The sequence below is a fragment of the Hippocampus comes genome, unplaced genomic scaffold, assembly GCF_001891065.2.
Source record: "Hippocampus comes isolate QL1 unplaced genomic scaffold, H_comes_QL1_v1.1 scaffold244, whole genome shotgun sequence".
NCBI lineage: Eukaryota > Metazoa > Chordata > Actinopteri > Syngnathiformes > Syngnathidae > Hippocampus > Hippocampus comes.
This window is the reverse complement of record NW_017805495.1, coordinates 284,463-301,822: the sequence shown is the minus strand read 5'-3', so window position 1 is coordinate 301,822 and position 17,360 is coordinate 284,463. Positions and strand designations below refer to the sequence as shown.

Genomic DNA, 17,360 nt, shown 5'->3' with positions numbered 1-17,360 from the left:
TTTTTTTTTTTTGGAATAAGAAACTTTGAACATGTTGCGCATTTCCATGCTTTCCTGAGTTCACCTACATTTATGCAGATGCGGAATCATGCCTTTGTACAGGGAGCGATGTTGCGACAACACCAGTAGAAATGAAAGGCAGAAAAGCAACTCCATTGCCTCCCTTGGCACAATGCCATCCAGGACCTCATAGCCTAACAATTCGAAGCAGAAATTTGCAAGGACAAAAAAAACAAACAAACAAACAAACAATATAATTTAATTGTTAACTTTAAGTGAGCCCCAATATTTGAAGTACATCTGCGTGGAAATACCTCTGTTGCTCTGCCTGAAGAGCTTATTGGCATAATGAGCCATGTCCCATACCATCCGCAGAAAGTTGGCAGGGTTCTTTGCAACCGTTTGGCCAAAAGGTAAACTCTGGGCACACACATGGAATCTAAAAATAGCCCAAAGGGGAAATGAAAAGGGTTTGCATCGTGTGATGAATGTCAAGTCAATTCTTCGGTCATTGTAGGTAGTTGATTAACCAGCCTTTTATTAAGTCATGGCTCAGACAGGAAGTGGTGTCATAAGCACAATTGCCGTGCAGATGCTTGAATGCAAAATGTTTTCGCAGGAATTGTCATCTTATAAAGCCAAAAGAACTTTAACTCAAACCCTTTCCAAAATATCAAGCACCCGCATGTAAGAACAAGCGATGAATAAAACTTGACTATTGTAGTCTGGGGTAAGTCTTGACCTGAATGCATGGAGTAGCACCAACTTGTAGATATTACTGTAGACTGTCGTCACGGTATTTGTCTGCAAGGGAAGGGGGGAAAAGGAAAATTATGATATTGACAACCATAAAAATATAAATGAAATGGAATATTAGTGCGGGTGGTCAAGCTGATGCGAGTGGATCACAGAGGGCCCACTTGAGCGGTGATTATATTACTTTTTACAGCAAGTATTACGCAGGGAGGAAAAAAAAAACCTCACGGCAGTAGCGTTGTATGTCCAAGTGTTAATTACCAGGCGGGCGGAGGTTTTATTCTTAACAAGCATATCTCAATGTTATTGTCGCTGTATCATTTTACACAGAGTAAACATGGAGATTGCACTTAAATGTAGGGAAATGAAAAAAAAACAAAAAAAAACAAAACTGTACAAATTCATTTGAAATGTATTGCACGTGTTCAATAAAAACGGCACCTTAAAATGTTTCAGAACAGACGGTTCCTAAGAAATACATGCAAATCACTTGAACGTAAAAGTTAAACAACTCAATTGTATCATATGGGATTAAAAGAAATACATGCAAATCACTTGAACGTAAAAGTTAAAACAACTCAATTGTATCATAATAAAATAAAATACAAATTGAAGCCACGGCAACATTATGCATATTTAATGTTCATATTGAAGGATTTCAGAATAGGCTGTCCAGAATCAATGCGCCGGAGCATTTTATCGAGCCTCCCACGCAACACACAACACGCACACAAATTCCTGGCCTTCCGATGTCTGGAACTAAAAAGGCTCCTGACAGAAAAAAAAAAAGGCTCCTCACCTCTTGCTTAATAGCTATCGCAACTTACTGCCACACTGATGAGCTCTTCAATTTTCGATAAGAATGCTTTCGAAGCCGCAACGAGGCACCATGAGGCTATTATCGTATCACATGTTACAGCTTTTAATCATCACTTAGCTAATAAACCTCACACCAAGAGCTACAAATTGACAGAATTAACAATTGATCCCCAGAGAAGAAATTTCAGAGAATTGTATTTAACGGCCCCTGTAGGAAGGAAATTGCAATAAATCTTTGGCTGACCTTCAAGTCCAAGAGCACGGCGTGGCACTTGAGTTTCAGGATCCTCATCAACTTCCTCCTCATTTGCTCCCCCGCCGATTGGAAAGTGCCCAAAGTGAGGCTCTGGAACAGAGACAGGCCCGAGTAGCTGTGGAAGAAGTCAAGCCACCATCATACATGATTCTCTGTGGACTTCAGCTCAGTGAGCATCTTTTTTTGTTTGCTTGTGTCGTCACCACAGGAGTGTAAATAGAAGCAGAAATTAATCTTATGGACTTGCAGTATATGAAAGGGTTGGCTGTTCAGTCCAAAGTCCATTGCAAGTCAAAATGAGTTGCGACACACCAATTCATTTTTCAGGCTGGTGCAAAATTTGGAATTTTATAATTCGGCCATTTTCAAAGACTTACATGAAGCAAGGTATTCCAAAATGAAGTGCTGTTCTACCACCATATCAATGAATTTCAGAGTTTTTACAAATTCTAATGATCTGTTTTTTTTCCGAGAAGGCTTCTATCGTTAATAAAAAAATAATTACGACATGCAGTCCTAATAATAATATTTGTCTGAAATGTATGAATTCAAATTCTAATTCAAGAATTGAATTGGAATTTAGGAGTCATTGCCAATTCAATTCTAAATTTCGGTCGAGCACGTTGATCCACTTTATTTCTTATGAGAAATGTTTTTGAAGTTTGAACACCTTGATCAAAGCCGTGATCAACATTGGAGGTTCCACCGCATCCGTCGCTACATGCAAGACCGGGAGTTATCTCTTATGATGTTTTCTAACTAGGTGCAAAGTGCAGCAAGGTTTTGCTTGCAATTATGAGAGACCATAAAAGACCAGCAAAAGCACAATGACAAATCTGAGAACAAAAAAGCCTATGGTATATTATTTACAGTTGACGAGCGGCTTCACCTGGAGTAATCATTATAGACGTTGAGAGAAGATGTGTCCAGCAACAAGCCGCACCATGGGAAGAGGCAATGGGAGGCCAGCGTTTGGATGCCGGCATAGGAAGACAGATCTTCCTGCAGCTCAAAGTTGACCACCACCTTGTGCGGGTTGACCACCAGGCCGTACTGCGAAACGCCGGCGAACAAGACCCTGAACACATTAAAAAAAAAAAAAAAAAAAGAAGACTGTAAAAATGACAACGTCTCACGCAGACTTCATGTAAACTGGAGTTTCTCTCAGCTGACACGGGGAGAACATGCAAAGTCCCCGGAGCCAGGCTGAAATTAGAAATAAGTGCATTGCGGGGAGCCGTACTTGAGAAAGTTTTGTGCCTCGCTGAGGCTGGGCGTGATCAGAAGAAAATCATCCACCATTCTCATCAATCGTCTGGAGGAGACAGAGGGAAAAAAAAATGACCAGCTTCAAGACGCTGCCCTCTCCTGCTAAAATGGTATTACTACATCTGCAGGACTTTAGAAAAGCAAAATAAATCCGAGTAGGTAGGTACAGGGCGTCCCCGCTACACAACAGTTTTGTTTCTTTGGCAGCGATGTGACCCGAATTTGTAGGCAAATTTGTACTAACCGACATTATTCCAGTAAATACTTGCAGGCATCGTAAAACAGTGAATGGAGAGTGGTAACACTCATGCGCCGCGACAACTAAATACGCCATTCAGAATGTCAGGACCATCGTAAAGCAAGAACCCCCTGTACATATGCACTGTACCCTTTGGCTAATTCCATTCCTTGGAACAGGGCATTCTCCATGTGACCGTAGCAGAGACAGCAGAGCAAAGTGGATGCGGAGCATCCCTGGGGAATCCCGCAAAGCTGACGATAGGTTCTGAGAGGGTCCAAGTCCAGAATTACAATGTGCAAGGCCATGTTAATACGACTACAAATTCAAACCTTACCTCTTCCCAAACCGTACAAAGCTGTGGGTCAACATGTGGGTGAAGAACTGAAGGATCTCTTGGCTGTGAATATTTGTGGCCAAGTCCTGAAAAGTAGCTCAAATGAGCACAAACGTGGAAACGACATCATAATGTAGTGATCTGTGAGTACTATCTGAGGATGCCACCCCAACCTGCTCCACCATGATGGAGTGGTGAGCTCTGTCGTTTCTTTGCAGGGCCGTCAGAAACCCTTTCATGTTGCTGCAGCCCATCTCATCCGTCACAAAGTCAGCCTGCACAAGGAGAAGAAAAAAAAAAACTCTAGGACTGGATAGAATATTCTTAAGGACCCATCGAAGTTTTGTTCATACCCGTCTAACAAAAGACTTCCTCAGGCCCTCGAAAGAATCCACCCACAACGAGGTGTAACTGCGTATGTTGAAGGACTTCTCGTTGGCAAGCGACAGGGCTTCGCTGACCACATGGAGAAGTTCGTCATGGGGCAGACTCTCGTATGCTCCGCTGACGTCCACCTTAAAGTGAGAAATGGAAGGATGACACCATTATTTCTTTTTTCTGTGATTCAAATAAAATACATTGCACGAGTCAACTACAAAATGTATCCAAGTAAATGTTTGCAAACAAAAAATGTATTTTACATTTAAAAAATAAATAAATAAATAAAAAATACTGGATTAAATAAGTGAACCTGTAACATTATCTTCTTGTGCTTCGACGGCGTGTGGACAACTGAATCCATTGCCTTTGCGTACCACTAGGGGGAGCCAGACTGTGCACTTTTTACACGACTGTGAATGTATTTTGGGAATAAAAGAAGTGTCACTTGACAGCCTTAAAGTGCAAATGATGTCCAACCTTAGCAAAGTAGAGGGGCTCTGGGTTGTCCTGCTGGGCCTGCACAAGAGTGGTCAACACCTTGTGGATATCAGTCATCCCCCACACTGTGGAACCCAGGAGGGAGGGAGAGACGCGTACGCAGGCTCGCAAGACATCCCTCAGGTCACATATCTTCCTTTGGAAGGCCTAAAGCGAGGGATGAGAGGGTATTTGTATTGTTTAACTACAAAGTAAAACATTTTGGAACATAAGTGAGGAAAGTACCCTCGTCTGGGCGTCTACTCCAAAAACTCGCATGATAGGCCTCATTGTAACCGCCTTTGGGATGAAGCGCAGATGCTTGATGATGGTGCTCTTGGGGAGGCAATCCGCCTGAGCCTGAGTCAATTCCTTCAAGTGTCCCACAGAAAGGTGATCTCTATAAGCACAAACGGCGACCATGAGCTTCGTTACCCACACTGACCATGCACGCCGTTTGGTGGGATGCCCACCTGAAGGCAAGCTCCTGCAGTCTGGCCCAAAGCTCCTGCCTGTAGAACCGCAGGGCGTTCTTCTGACCCACACTTTCTGTGGCGTAGAAGCAAGCTCGCACGAGGCCGACGACGTAGCCGTCAAGAAGCCAAGCGAGCAGCTGACCGAGCACTCGGGTCCGATACGTGAGCTCGCTGGGTGGGATCCGGCCTGCAAACAGCAGGCCCCCAAAAGGCGTTTTATTTCAAGAGGACTTCAACAAGTGGGTACTAATGGTGGTGTTTTGACCAGAATGCTAGAGGTCTTTTATTAAGCCGCCCGAGAACTGGGGTTTTTTGCATTTTATTTCCCTCTGATCTCACCTTTCTTACTGATCTTCAACCAGTCGCAGTCATTCACCTTCATCTTCCACATCAGCTCCGCAATGGAAATCTTTTCATACTTACTGCTGCACAAAAAGCCCCTGACCCGCGCCAAAAAATGACAACGGTTTTCCAAGGAGCCCCAAAGCTCTAAGGGGACGACGGCGCACAGGCACTCCCTCACGAAAAGGTAGACCCGGTGAGGCCGACAATGTTTGGGCAAAAGGGTGCTGAGTTCACCTTGGGGCAGGTCGCTCCGCACCAGAGGGCACAGTCGCTGCAGCGTTCTGCTGTAGGCGTACCTCCTGTGCTGACGCAAAAGCTGGCTAAAAAGGTGGACCATGTTGAAAAAGCGACGGGGGAGCTTCTTCGTTTTCCTCTCCAGTCCGTTCAGATAGGCCAGCCCCTCGAAGAAAATTATTCTCACCAGATCGGGACCTTGTATTCGTCTCGAGCCCGCCGCACTTTTCTTCTTCCTGTTGAGGAGGAACCCGTTCATACCCTGGCAACCATACAGGAAGGCCATGGTTCTTATGAAACACTGCGAGGGAGGCAAAGGGGGGAAAATGCCTGATCTCCAACTGGGTCTTGTTTCCAAAGGAGCTGTGCCTGTTTCAGCTGTTTGCTGAAAGACATCACCGCTTATCTCCACGGGCTTGAAGTACACCGGCTGTCTTTTTTCAACTGTCTCTTTAACTTCCTGAGCTTTTGCGAGACGTCTCCTTTTTCCAGAACGCAGCGTGTCCTCCTCATCCTCCTCAATGATTTCTCTCTTCCTTTTCTGATATGGGGCTCTAAACCCCCCCCTTTTCAAGCTCACTGCACGTCGACTCTTCGCAGATCTAGTATTACAACGGGTCCCGAATCGAGTCTGGAGGCAAAACCCAGAGCGGACGACGGGTTTGTAAACCTTGTCGTAGATGGGAAAGCCGCACACCTGGAAAGCGCACGACGGCGGCACCATGACAAAAATGGAGCAGTTCTCCAGCAGGTGGCGAGTGATGTCCGTGCCGAGACGCAGGGCCAATTTCTTCCACAGGTCACTGGTGTGGATGTTGGCAACATTCTGACTGACTTCACCCTGGAACTTGAAGTGGTCAATGTCACTCTCCTGCTGGTCCACGCACAGCAGTTTGTAACCGCGTACCAAGATGTTGTGCTTTTTCTTCCTTTTCAGGCTATTGAGAATGAAGGCCAACAGTTCCGACAGAGTGCTGACCTGTGGAAAGCGATACAAAACAAAAAACATGATATTGCTTCATGGGTTGTCGCGCGAAGTGAGAGTGCCTTAGAGGAGACAAAGTACATTTTTTTACATTCAAATTAGGAATAAGGCGCCACAATAAACGCGCACAACACATGCTAGCTCTGGGGTAACCAAGCTTTTTGAAACTAAACTGGGAGCTACTCCTTGGGTGGGCCAACAGATTCATGCAAAAATATTTCATTTTAATACATACTTCAGAAATAACAAAAATGTTCAATTTAGCTTGAGATTTTTTTGGGGGGGGGATAATTAATGATATCTTCAAACCTAATTCCAATGAAGTTGGGATGTTGTGTCAAAGCTAAATAAAAACAATGCAATGATTTGCTAATCATGTTCAACCTATACACTACAAAGACGAGACATGTAATGTTCAAACTGAAAAACTAGCAAATAATTTTTACAACTTTTTTTCCTCAATGAATTAAGTATTTAAACGAAATACAGTACATTAATTTGAAAAAATAAATACATTTCAATCAACATGTTTTCGAGGAGGAGACGGCTAAATAAATACAATAACTTTTAAAGGACTCCTGAAGATATAAATGACTAACAGGCTAAATAACCCACTAACTTGAAAGTGTTACCGACTTTTTTACCTGGTGGCAGCTCGGCACGTGCTGAAGCTCGTCGTCGTAGCCGACGACAAGGCTCCCGACGAAGGATTTAAAGGCGTAAGAGTCCGCCTGTTCGACAAGAACCACTTTGTGACCCTCTTGGAACACGATTCTGTCCGTAAACTCCTCCAGCGTTTGTGTGTGGCAATATAGGGAACGCACGAGGTCGAAAACCTGGGATAGATCAGCTGAAGACATTATTACTTCTAATTTATTAGCAGTTTTTAAAGACACATTGGCAACGTCCTAAATATGAACAGGGGCAGGTAAGACACGCCCCTTTCTATCTGACGGTCGACCGCGACGCTAAGCTAGGAAGGGCAAAGACGTCACCATTTTAATGGAGTAGGCGGCTGGAAAAGGATGCCGGCACATGATGCTGCATACGGTTGTAAACAACATCGGCCAATTACGACAAGGGAACTTGGAATAAGTTTTTATGGCTAAAACTGAATTTGTCGCCAGTGAATAATTATCACCAAAACTGTTCTGCGTTGATAGGACATGTATTGTTAATCACAAAATAAGTGACAGTAATGAAAATCGCTCACAAAATTAAGAAGTTATTACAACATTCCCACATCCATCCATTAGCTTTTATGCAACCGTCGCCCCTGCCAACATGGCCGCCACGGGGGAACGTCGGTTAGCTGGGGTGCTACAGCGGTGTCCGGCAGACTTCTTACTTAGCGCCGCTCAACCCCGGAAGTTAATACCAATCCGTAGTCCTCAGTATTATGAGGCGACTAAACTAACCACTTGCTCACCATGATGATGACAGTGCATAAAACATCCAAAATGACCAGTGTCGTTTATTAAGAAAGAATAGATGAAAACTACATTAGAAAAGACAAACTACATGAACTAACCCCCATCGCTCATAGCATATGATGACTTAAAGGGGACATATGGTGGATATTTTTAATGTTTTATTGCTTGTATACACATAGTTGGCTCTCTAAGGTTAGCTGACCCCTGGGGCCCACTTCCGCAAATAAGCGGTCAGCCGCAAATCTAAGGCTCCACCCCAAATGACCATGTTAATGAAATACATAAAAACATTTCCACAAACTACCTTCATAAACAATACAGAAATGTGTAAAGTGCATTCTATATTCCAAGCTCTACGTAAAAAAAAAAAAAAAAAGCCTCATCCAGAGGTGTAAATCATGCTTCCTTTTGGTTCTCGGACTTCTGGTGGTCGCCAGCAGCTGACCTGTTGGGAAAAGTTGTTCGAGTGCAACGCCAAATACAAAATCCATCAACAGCATGGATCTCACCTGTAAAGAAGGATTTGTTTGGAAAGGCAGTCTCGCAAATCTGCCGCCTCTTTGTTTTTTCTTCTCTGTACCGTCAATTCCATCTTCAGCTCTCTGCTGCTCCGCTCGAGACAACGGATGCTCTCCTAAAACAGTGAAGATACTTATCACGTCAGCTCCGTTGTACACATTCCTCTGCATCTCACGTCACCTCGTAGTGCTCAGCGTCCTCTCTCCTCTGTACGTGAACGAGTTTAAGTTTCTCCTCCAAGCGAGCCCTCTGCAGCACCTGCGCTTGCATCTCCTCCCGCAAGGGTCCAAGCTGGGCTTTGAGCTCTCGGGTCTGTTCTTTAGCTTTTAAAGAAGCCCTAGTTGTTGTCTCTTTCCTCTTCTGAAGGCCCAGCAACACGGGTTCGTACCTGGAAAGCCAAGATCAGAGTTTGGGGTAAAGAGTCCAACACAATCGGTAAGTGAAGCTCTACTGTATTCATTGACACAAAGCGGTAATAATAGTGAAGATAGCAATCAAAAATGTATATGGAAAGATGAAATGGTGAGTGAAATTCAGTACCTGTTCTCAAGGGCTCTCAGGCTGTCCTGCAGGTACTGCTGGATGTCCCCGCAGGAGTTCCTCCTGGACAGCTCCTCCTGCGTCGTGTTGCAAGTCCGGCTGGCAGTGCAAACGCAAATCTCTGCTCGGAGGTCCCGGAGATATTGCTGATGTTGTGACTTGAGCTGTGAGCCCTCCTCTGTCATTTGCTGGAACAAAGTCTGCAGTTTCTCCTGGAGGATGGAATGGAGGGCATGGGCATTGGGTACATACGTCAGGAATCTCTTGTTAACCCTTTCATACGTGATAGCATGATAAGCTGTCCACTGAAGTAGCCACTTTCCCCGAAAGGGTTAAAGATAAACTTCTCGTAAAGAATTTTAGATATTCAGCTTTTGGGTCAATTTTTTTTTTTTTAAGGAACCTGAAATGGAAAGAAGGTTTCAGTGCTTGTGCTGTACTCCAACAAGCAGATGATCTTTGTTGAAAGCTGAATATCCCAAACATTTAGTGACTTACCTCCTCTCTCTTCTGGAGATCCGTTTCATGACGTCGCTTGTTGAGGGCTGCCTGAATGTGCGCGCTCTCCTTGGCCTTGGTGAAGAGTTGCCTCTTTAGCTTGCGCATCTCGTCGCGCAACTCCTGCTTCTCCATTTCCGCCTTCCACACTCGCCGCTCCTCTTCGGCCACTTCCGACCTGAGGAGCTGCACCTCCCTCTTTCTCTCCTCTCTCCGGTCTTCCTCCTCCTTTCTCAGCACCGCCATCAACTCATTTACTCTGTTTGAAATGTTAGAATCTGACGCTGTTGCTTCTTCTTCTTCTTCTTCTTTGGCTTCCTGTCGCCTCAGCTGTAGCACCTCCCCCAGTAAGTCCTTCCGCTTCCTTTCTAAGCGCTGCAGCTCCTCGATGCACTTCTCCATCTGACTTGCCAGTGTCTGGAATCCATCCACTCCAAAACTCATTTCCATCTCCAAGGACTCTGTTGGAGAATCTGTGACGTTGACATCATCCACTCGGGAAGTACAACCGACTGTCATCGACGGCTTGGAATACTTGAACTCTTGGTCGTGGACTTCCGATTCAGACCTGTTCCTTGAGGGATCCCGGTGACCAACGCTCTGACGTTCCGACGTCATGTCCTTGACTTTGTTCACATGCACATACTCCTGGTTCATCTGCAAATCTACGGGCGCCTCGTCCATACAGCTCTCCAGCATGGCCAACATCCCCATCAATTGACCTTCGTACTGCACCATGGTGCTGCTCAATTTGTTACCCGACGAAGTGATCGGCATGTCCTCATGGAACTGGTGTTCTGCGCACTCGTCCGCCATCCCCATTGTATTCCCAGTGTGACTTGTGGAAAAATACGGCGATGTTTCTCTTTCGCCAAGCATCTGTTCCGGGTCCGACTCGAGCGGGATATCCGTGAGCTCCTCGCACCTCTTGAGCAAGTCATCCATCTCCAGCAAGTACGGCCCCATTGAAGACGGCTGACTCATGTGCGTCCTTGTAAAATCGAGAGTAGACCAGTTGGTCTCGGGGTCCCCGTTCTCTTCTCGGATGAACAGTGGTTCGAAATCAGATGACGGATCGTCGTCGTCCTCCATGGCGGGGCTCCGATACTTGAACCCGCTGTTTGCGTCTACTTTACGATCCAACCTCTGATAAAAGGAAACAGAAATGACACAGATATCGTAAGTAACATACAGTACAGCCATGCTTCTTTCACCTGCTGACGTATTTCAGATGCCCATGCTCAACACATTGAGTCTACCACTTCCTCACACGGAAGTTACGTGTACGTTTAGAACGTATTCCAGCCGCTCTACTCAAAGTCAACTGCAATGTAAAAATCAGCACTAACTTACTTGTTATTGGACATGCAGGTTTGCTCTGCCTGCGCATGAATCCAGTTGCGGTTCAAATGACAAAGCAGAATGAGAGGGTGTAATGCGTGGGAGGGGGTATAAAGATCCAGAGGCCCCCCCCCCCCCGCTCTCGCATTGCCCTCCTCAGTCGGACTACAGTTATGTGTGACCATGACTACTTTAAATCTGTTTTGATGTATTAATAAACACAAGAGGCTGGGCGAGAAAGAAGAGCCGAAGCAGGAGGGACTATTCATCTGCCCGGAAACAAGACCACATTGATCAGAAATACCACCCTTTTTTTTATTTTAGATATTTACTATTTTTTAATAAAATACACTCCCCGGACAGACACTTAAATAGGTAATAAAGTTGGTTCCCATAAAAATATCATTTTGTTTGTTTGAGTGTGTGTATGTGTCCCTGTAATGCGCGATCCCATACTTCTGGAAGCGTAAGAAAATGTGGTCCCCACAAGTGTCAACACAGTGTGTGTTTGTGTTAAATCAAGCTGTAGTTAGTGTACGGGACCGATTTCACCTCCCCCCCATACATCAAAACAATGTGACTGGTTCTACTAGTGGTCCAGAGCAGCTCCGAGAAGCTTTACTGATGTTTGTGTGCGTGCATGTTCATGACGATGATGATGGCACTCAGGCTTCAAGATTCCATCCATGCCTCCTCATTATTTAGCGGTCTTTAAATAACTCCCCATGAACAAGTGGCTTCTTCCCTTCGGGGAGGATCGATTTCCCCTCAACTTGTGACCCCTACAATAGAGCAAGAGGGCAGGCGGTGCTCTTCTTCCATTCCAGCGGAACGTAATGAGGATGAGTCGCGGATTAAAACGAAAGAAAATAGCAACAGGGCGAAAGACTGCCGTCGGTTCTCGTGCAAAGCAGGTGTGACTTATATAATGACATACCAGAAAGTAGTCAGACCCCATTTTTAATGTGCTGTCATTGCTTTCCAATTGTGTCCACAAGATGGCGCTACACGACGTCCCACATTTATTATCTTTGCTGCTACTACACTAGATGAAAGTACACACAGCCCGACCACATTTTAGATTTGTGCAAATTGTTTTTTTTCTGTACTACTTACTGTATGTGTGTCAGTATTTTCAGTGCTCCGTGATTGTCTGGCGATCAGTCCAGGGTGTACCCTGCCTCTCAACCAAACTATTCAGTCAGGCACAGGCTTCAGATGATCGAGGAACCTCATGAGAGCAAGCAATATCAAAAATGGATGGAAGGATGGTTATTTTTCTTTGTGTGCCCTTCTCCAAGTAGCCAAAATATTTGCAGGTCCTGTCATCCGGTTTCCTTGACAACCATGTTGTCACAGTGTGTTTTGGCAAGTCTGGACTTTGGGTGGGAGAGAGGAAGATTGTTGTTGACATGACATTATGTCCACGGATGAAGTGATCCAACACCGTGACAAAATGTCTTGGATCGAGTTGAGGACTGTGTTGAACTCGGGCGTCATTTTTCTTTTCTTTTGAGGAGGAGGGAGGGTTCAAGAGTGTGTGAGCAGGGTGGCGTCAACTATTTAAGGGGTTCTGGTTCAGAACTGAATGTCCTGCTGAGATTACCAGAGACCTTTTCTTCTGCATCTGCAGACTAAACACATCAGCATGTCGTCTTTCCTCATAAACACTTTTTTTTTTTTTTAACCCCACCTCCTTTTAATTCATGTTCAATCGTGCTGCTTCGATAACAATCAGAAAGAGGCGCGGGCGAGTTTTCCAGGGGTCACCAGTAACATTAACGGCAGGTTTTAAAAGAACCCCCCCCCCCCTTAGCCCCGCGAAGTGGACGGACAGAAAACAGATGCGGCAATCTTCTGCAGACAGACGGACAAGACAAGAGCGGGGATGGAAAGCTGCAGCCTGTTTTGGTTCCATCACTCGGCCGCAAAACGACCACACCCTCCCAGGAATTCCTGTCGCAAAAATATTTCATGGCATGTGTTTTTGAAGGGGAAGTTAACAAAGTCTGCTCATCTGAAGCCCCCTGATTGGGGCGGGGAGGATCATTAAACGCAAATCACAATGAGGAGTGGCTGAAGTGACTCATCGGGGCAGCTCGCTGTGCTAATGGCTAGCACGTCTGCCTCACAGTTGAGAGGTTCTGGTTTCAAGTTTTCACGTTCCTGCTGTGATTGCAAGACACCGAGAGATTCAAACCCAGAACCCCATTGACTGTGAGGCCGATGTGCTCACCACTAGTGAACCGTGTTGCCCCAGCGAGTGCCGGGACATCTGTCGTCGTTCTGAAGCACAAGGAGAATATGCAATTTCGACACAGGAAGGCCTATCTTGGGATTTGAATCCTGAACTACAGAAAGGTGAGGCAGACATTCTTAACCACAAGTCCAACGTGCTGCAATGTTCAAACATTCTACATTTGGATCAACATCAATTTGGATAGCTGCATATGCCAGATTTTTTACTACTCCACAGTCATAAGTTTAGCCTGGGGCTGATTTTTTTTTTTTTTTTTACAGCAAACCTTCTGGGGAGGGAAGCATTCAAAACATTTTTTTTCATGGCAGTGCTTGTTTTTATGTTATTTTTTTATTTATTTTTTTAACAACAGTAACTATTAGTCGAATTTTGCCCTTTTTTTTTTGTTTTTATTTAACAACGGTAACTATTAGTCGAATTTTGCCTTCATCTGACTGACAGTGAGCCTCTTGGGGGCCTCCCCCTCCTGTTCCCTCTTGCCCTGTGGGTCTTGGGCCACATGCAAACCAGATGAGCAAATCCCGCTAACCGCGCCCCCGATTACCCAACCCACCCGCCCAGCTGCATGAAGTGACGCTTGCTTGTCTCCACTCCCACTCCCAGATGTTGTGTGTGTGAGTGTTGTGTGTCCTGTGACCGAAACGGGAACGCTCCAATTGGGCTTCCTTCCATCACGGAGCACACTGCGCTAATATTTCAGTGGCTCCTCCAACAAGCCTGGCGTGAATGCACCTGATTCCTTTGAAATGAGACTAACGATGAGGCACAGACTAGAATTCTAACCAGAAAAACAAAAAAAAGGACCAAAACTGTCTCAAGAGTGTCCAGGAGTGCAAGGAGAGGCTGGATTGGTGTAGATCACAGCCCTGTGAGAGGTGGGAGGAGGAGAGGGAGGGACTGACTGTTCAGAGAGCATGATGGAACTTCAGTCTCACACATGCATGCACACACACAAACTCCACAAGACTAAAAGACCACAGCCGAGACCTAGAGTGGACCTGTACAAGTAAGTTTGAGAGTCTTGCTTGCATGTATTTCTAATTTGCTTTTGCTTTACGGTTTAACCATACATGCTCCCGGGCGTGCGCGTACTGTATGTTAAATCCGGCAAACATGTGGCGCAATAGTCCTTCACGGGCTTCTCCAAAGAAACAAAAATGGAAGACGAGAGAAGCGAGGGTGAGGGTAAACAAATGTCGCAGAAACTGGAATGGAATTCAAAATTTGGAGTTCAACCAATATTTTCTAAACAAGGCAAAACAAACCTTCAAACATGTACAGTAAGCTAGGCTATCCTTTTCTTGGTCTTGTCGGGGAGGTGTGCCTCCGCAGAAGAGTACCCGCAACGAAAAACACAGATCTGGAAATGGAAGTGATTGTGGCGAAGTAAGGGAGAGGAACGGGTGTATATAAAACAACCACAGAGCATTCTTTGCCTTATAGTAACAGTCAGTTTCAAAATGACAGAATACAAAATGCCATAGACAGGCTATCAAATATAATTGGCCTCGCAGGGTTATAAGCATTGAACACACGCAGAATTGGAGTTTTGCTCGTATGATGTTAATAACGTTGAAATAATACGGAAAACACGAGCTGTGCAAGGTTGGATAACGGTGACAAGACAGGGAAAAGTGGATGTTTTTTGAAGTTCGAACCACTTGGAAGTCAACCGGTGTCGCAGTTCCACTGGACAATCTGGGATGCACATTTGTTTTAGTCAACGATACTAAATCTCTCTCGACACCGTCTATCCTCCCTCCTCCTCTCTTTCCCATCCTGCTGATCTCATTGTTGTCCCAGGTGGTGACGAAGCGGAGCAAAGTCCGAGGAGGACGGACACGGCCAACTTTCCGGAAACATTTGGATATTCAACGGACTCACCCGGCTTTATCGGGACCTTGCCGGGCCCAACCTCCGCCATGTCCCGGAGGAGGTCGACGGGCGACCTGGTTCCCTGGGACGTCACCGAAATCGTCGGCCGCGAGGTGAAAGCTCAACGCGGCCACAGGAAGCCGGGAAGCTCCCTGGGACAGGCCATCAGCTGGTTGAGGAGCAGCCAGAAGAGGAAGAAGAAGACGAAGAAGAATGTCGATAGTGGAGGGAAGCAGCTGGTTTTAGCTGATGGACTTCAGACCCAGGACGCTGCAAAAGGTGAGACACTTTTCAGATGGCGCAAAAGCACAGGAAAAAAAACTATTTGTAGTTGCCTCGCTGCCACGACAAAGGACTACTTTTGTCTAAACTTGTTACTCAACGTTTCCCCACTTCTTTGGTAAACGGCAGTAGAACATGGGTGGATTTAACCAAAAACATCCGTTTCAGAACAAAAAGCGGAGATAAAGTAGCTTTGGGTGTATATTAAAAAAAAAAAAGTCAAACAGAAGAGTGCCTTTAATCCTTAATTGCAAATAATCGTTTATTTATCGGCTTGCCACTTTATTGCTCTTCTCGTGAAAAATACAAGTCCTACAAACACACAGCCCAAAGTGTACCGATACTTTTGTAAATGACATGAGGCTATTCTGAAGTTGCCGTCTGACCTCATAAGCGCGGTGTGCATGCATGTAGACGGACGCTGATCTCTAAATCCCCCCCCTCCCCTTTTTTTGCTGATGCTTTCGCTTGTTCGGCAGCTCGGAGATTACGGCAGGCAGTCGTCGTTTCCTGTTTTTGTATCACCTCAAAAGCCATCCCTCCCACTTGTCTCGCTGGCTCTCTGCGTATGTGTCAGTGTAGGAAGCGGCCCACAACTGCTTGGAAACTTTTAAACTCCTCGTCGTGCCCAAATTGGCAGTGGTTTCGCAATGTGTGTGGGTCATGATCAACAGAGACCACTTTTGGAGCGCATGGCAAACTTCGGAGGATGTGGTTCGGGCAGCGAGTGGGGTGTGGGCTTTGAATGTGTGGGGAACCGTGTTTGTATCAAAAAGTTACATACTGGTGGTATGCACCAGTTTGATGTTGCTGACCATCTTTGAATGCATTTAAATGGAATTAAAAGCTATACGAAGGCTTCGGATAGCTTTTAACATATTGTTTCATGCTAATAAACATGACAAATGCTATGCACACCCCTAATAAGTATTTTTTAAAAAACACATACCTGTTTATATCGTCCATAAAGATTGTCAGACACACTACAACAGTCTGATTTAAAGCTACACCAACAGCTGAAAGGAAAAAAAAAACAATCTATAAAGCTTTACAGAACTTGTTTATTGCCTTGTTGTCGTTACTGAGGACTGCATTGTCGTGCGTTGCGTTCGCCTCCTTCAACGCAAACGCCTGAAGAAGAACCTTCTTGTGCATGCGGCTAAGTCGTACTTAACGAAAACGTGTCTTTGTGTTATGTCATCCCACTGACTCACTGTTGTCATCCTGGCACCGGCCGCTCGGACCCACCATCCAAAGCTCCGCGCGACCTCGCTGGCTACAGTTGACACAAATTCCCGTCCTGTGAAAAACCCACAGACGCTCTGAGCTGAATTCCTGGCCGTTTGGTTGTGTGTTTGGTTGCTGGATGACGGCTGGAGTTATGTGATGGAGACGGAAGATTAGAGCACATCGCAAAGGCCCATTTCAAACGTTGAGAGGATTCTTGAGAGGGCTTTTTTTTTTTAAATTAGAGCGCACACTTATTCATTACCGCATTCCATGTAATTCCACTATATTCCAGTTTTATGCTTGACATTTTGTGTGTGTGCCTTTTTCAAAATTCTAAGCAATCATTTTGGGATTTATTTTTACAAGTCCGAATTTATAGAGTTGCGCCGAAGTCAGTCAAGTTTACTGGAAGAGATGTTGCGTAATTAAGAGCAAGAAGGAAAGGCAGAGAAGGTCCCAAACTAGTAACAGTTGTTGTTGACTAGAAAGAATATCCCTGTGAGTATGCTTAGTTTGAATGTGTCGCTGATCTGTTTTTGTTTTAAATAGCATCACTGTAACATACATGTTCATTTCCATGAGCCAGCCTATGTTGTTTGGCATTATAGGTTAGCATTAAGCTAGCAAACTATACAAAGTTCAACTCTCTTTTGTTTTCTGTGTCGTATGACATCAAACTCAAAACAGCTTGAAGCCAGCAACACTTGGCCTCCGAGTGTGTGTGTGTGTGTGTGTGTGTGTGTGTGTGTGTGTGTGTGGGTGTGTGTGTGCGTGTGTGTGTGTGTGTGTGTGCGTGCGTGTGTGTGTGT

The 17,360-nt window shown here is 45.2% G+C and overlaps 3 protein-coding genes and 1 long non-coding RNA gene across 8 annotated transcripts in view; 1 reads left to right on the top strand and 3 right to left on the bottom strand.

The window, feature by feature from the left end:
* Nucleotides 1-7,951, bottom strand: part of tert (telomerase reverse transcriptase) — an 8,356-nt gene extending 405 nt beyond the window's left edge. Inside the window, exons 1-15 of the mRNA XM_019876265.1 lie at nucleotides 7,218-7,951; nucleotides 5,349-6,567; nucleotides 5,007-5,196; nucleotides 4,780-4,933; nucleotides 4,534-4,701; nucleotides 4,029-4,190; nucleotides 3,849-3,950; nucleotides 3,676-3,761; nucleotides 3,489-3,605; nucleotides 3,075-3,146; nucleotides 2,721-2,909; nucleotides 1,820-1,946; nucleotides 743-804; nucleotides 315-439; nucleotides 69-194 (exon numbers count right to left, since the gene is read on the bottom strand). Coding sequence (XP_019731824.1) covers nucleotides 69-194; nucleotides 315-439; nucleotides 743-804; nucleotides 1,820-1,946; nucleotides 2,721-2,909; nucleotides 3,075-3,146; nucleotides 3,489-3,605; nucleotides 3,676-3,761; nucleotides 3,849-3,950; nucleotides 4,029-4,190; nucleotides 4,534-4,701; nucleotides 4,780-4,933; nucleotides 5,007-5,196; nucleotides 5,349-6,567; nucleotides 7,218-7,433 — 3,115 coding nt within the window. The 5' untranslated portion in view covers nucleotides 7,434-7,951. The remainder of the gene's footprint in view (nucleotides 1-68; nucleotides 195-314; nucleotides 440-742; nucleotides 805-1,819; nucleotides 1,947-2,720; nucleotides 2,910-3,074; nucleotides 3,147-3,488; nucleotides 3,606-3,675; nucleotides 3,762-3,848; nucleotides 3,951-4,028; nucleotides 4,191-4,533; nucleotides 4,702-4,779; nucleotides 4,934-5,006; nucleotides 5,197-5,348; nucleotides 6,568-7,217) is intronic.
* A 78-nt stretch (nucleotides 7,952-8,029) lies between these two features.
* On the bottom strand, nucleotides 8,030-15,152 carry sync (syncoilin, intermediate filament protein). Of its 2 annotated transcripts, none has more exons than XM_019876268.1 (6): nucleotides 15,049-15,152; nucleotides 9,564-10,709; nucleotides 9,066-9,277; nucleotides 8,706-8,913; nucleotides 8,516-8,640; nucleotides 8,030-8,451 (listed from the first exon to the last, which is right to left on the bottom strand). In XM_019876268.1, the coding sequence occupies exons 2-6, from the start codon at nucleotides 10,653-10,655 to the stop codon at nucleotides 8,403-8,405; spliced, it is 1,686 nt and encodes a 561-aa protein (XP_019731827.1). In that variant the 5' UTR covers nucleotides 10,656-10,709; nucleotides 15,049-15,152; the 3' UTR covers nucleotides 8,030-8,402. The 2 variants fall into 2 exon arrangements, with proteins under 2 accessions (XP_019731827.1, XP_019731826.1); XM_019876267.1 differs by lacking the exon at nucleotides 15,049-15,152 and adding an exon at nucleotides 10,917-11,196.
* nhsl3 (NHS like 3) overlaps nucleotides 13,748-17,360 on the top strand; it is a 21,510-nt gene continuing 17,897 nt past the window's right edge. For all 4 annotated transcript variants that reach the window (XM_019876264.1, XM_019876259.1, XM_019876258.1 and 1 more), the window contains exons 1-2: nucleotides 13,748-14,170; nucleotides 14,968-15,318. In XM_019876264.1, coding sequence (XP_019731823.1) covers nucleotides 15,087-15,318 — 232 coding nt within the window. In that variant the 5' untranslated portion in view covers nucleotides 13,748-14,170; nucleotides 14,968-15,086. The remainder of the gene's footprint in view (nucleotides 14,171-14,967; nucleotides 15,319-17,360) is intronic.
* LOC109519618 (uncharacterized) overlaps nucleotides 15,187-17,360 on the bottom strand; it is a 10,470-nt gene continuing 8,296 nt past the window's right edge. Inside the window, exon 3 of the long non-coding RNA XR_002168990.1 lies at nucleotides 15,187-15,309. This is a non-coding gene — a long non-coding RNA (uncharacterized LOC109519618). The remainder of the gene's footprint in view (nucleotides 15,310-17,360) is intronic.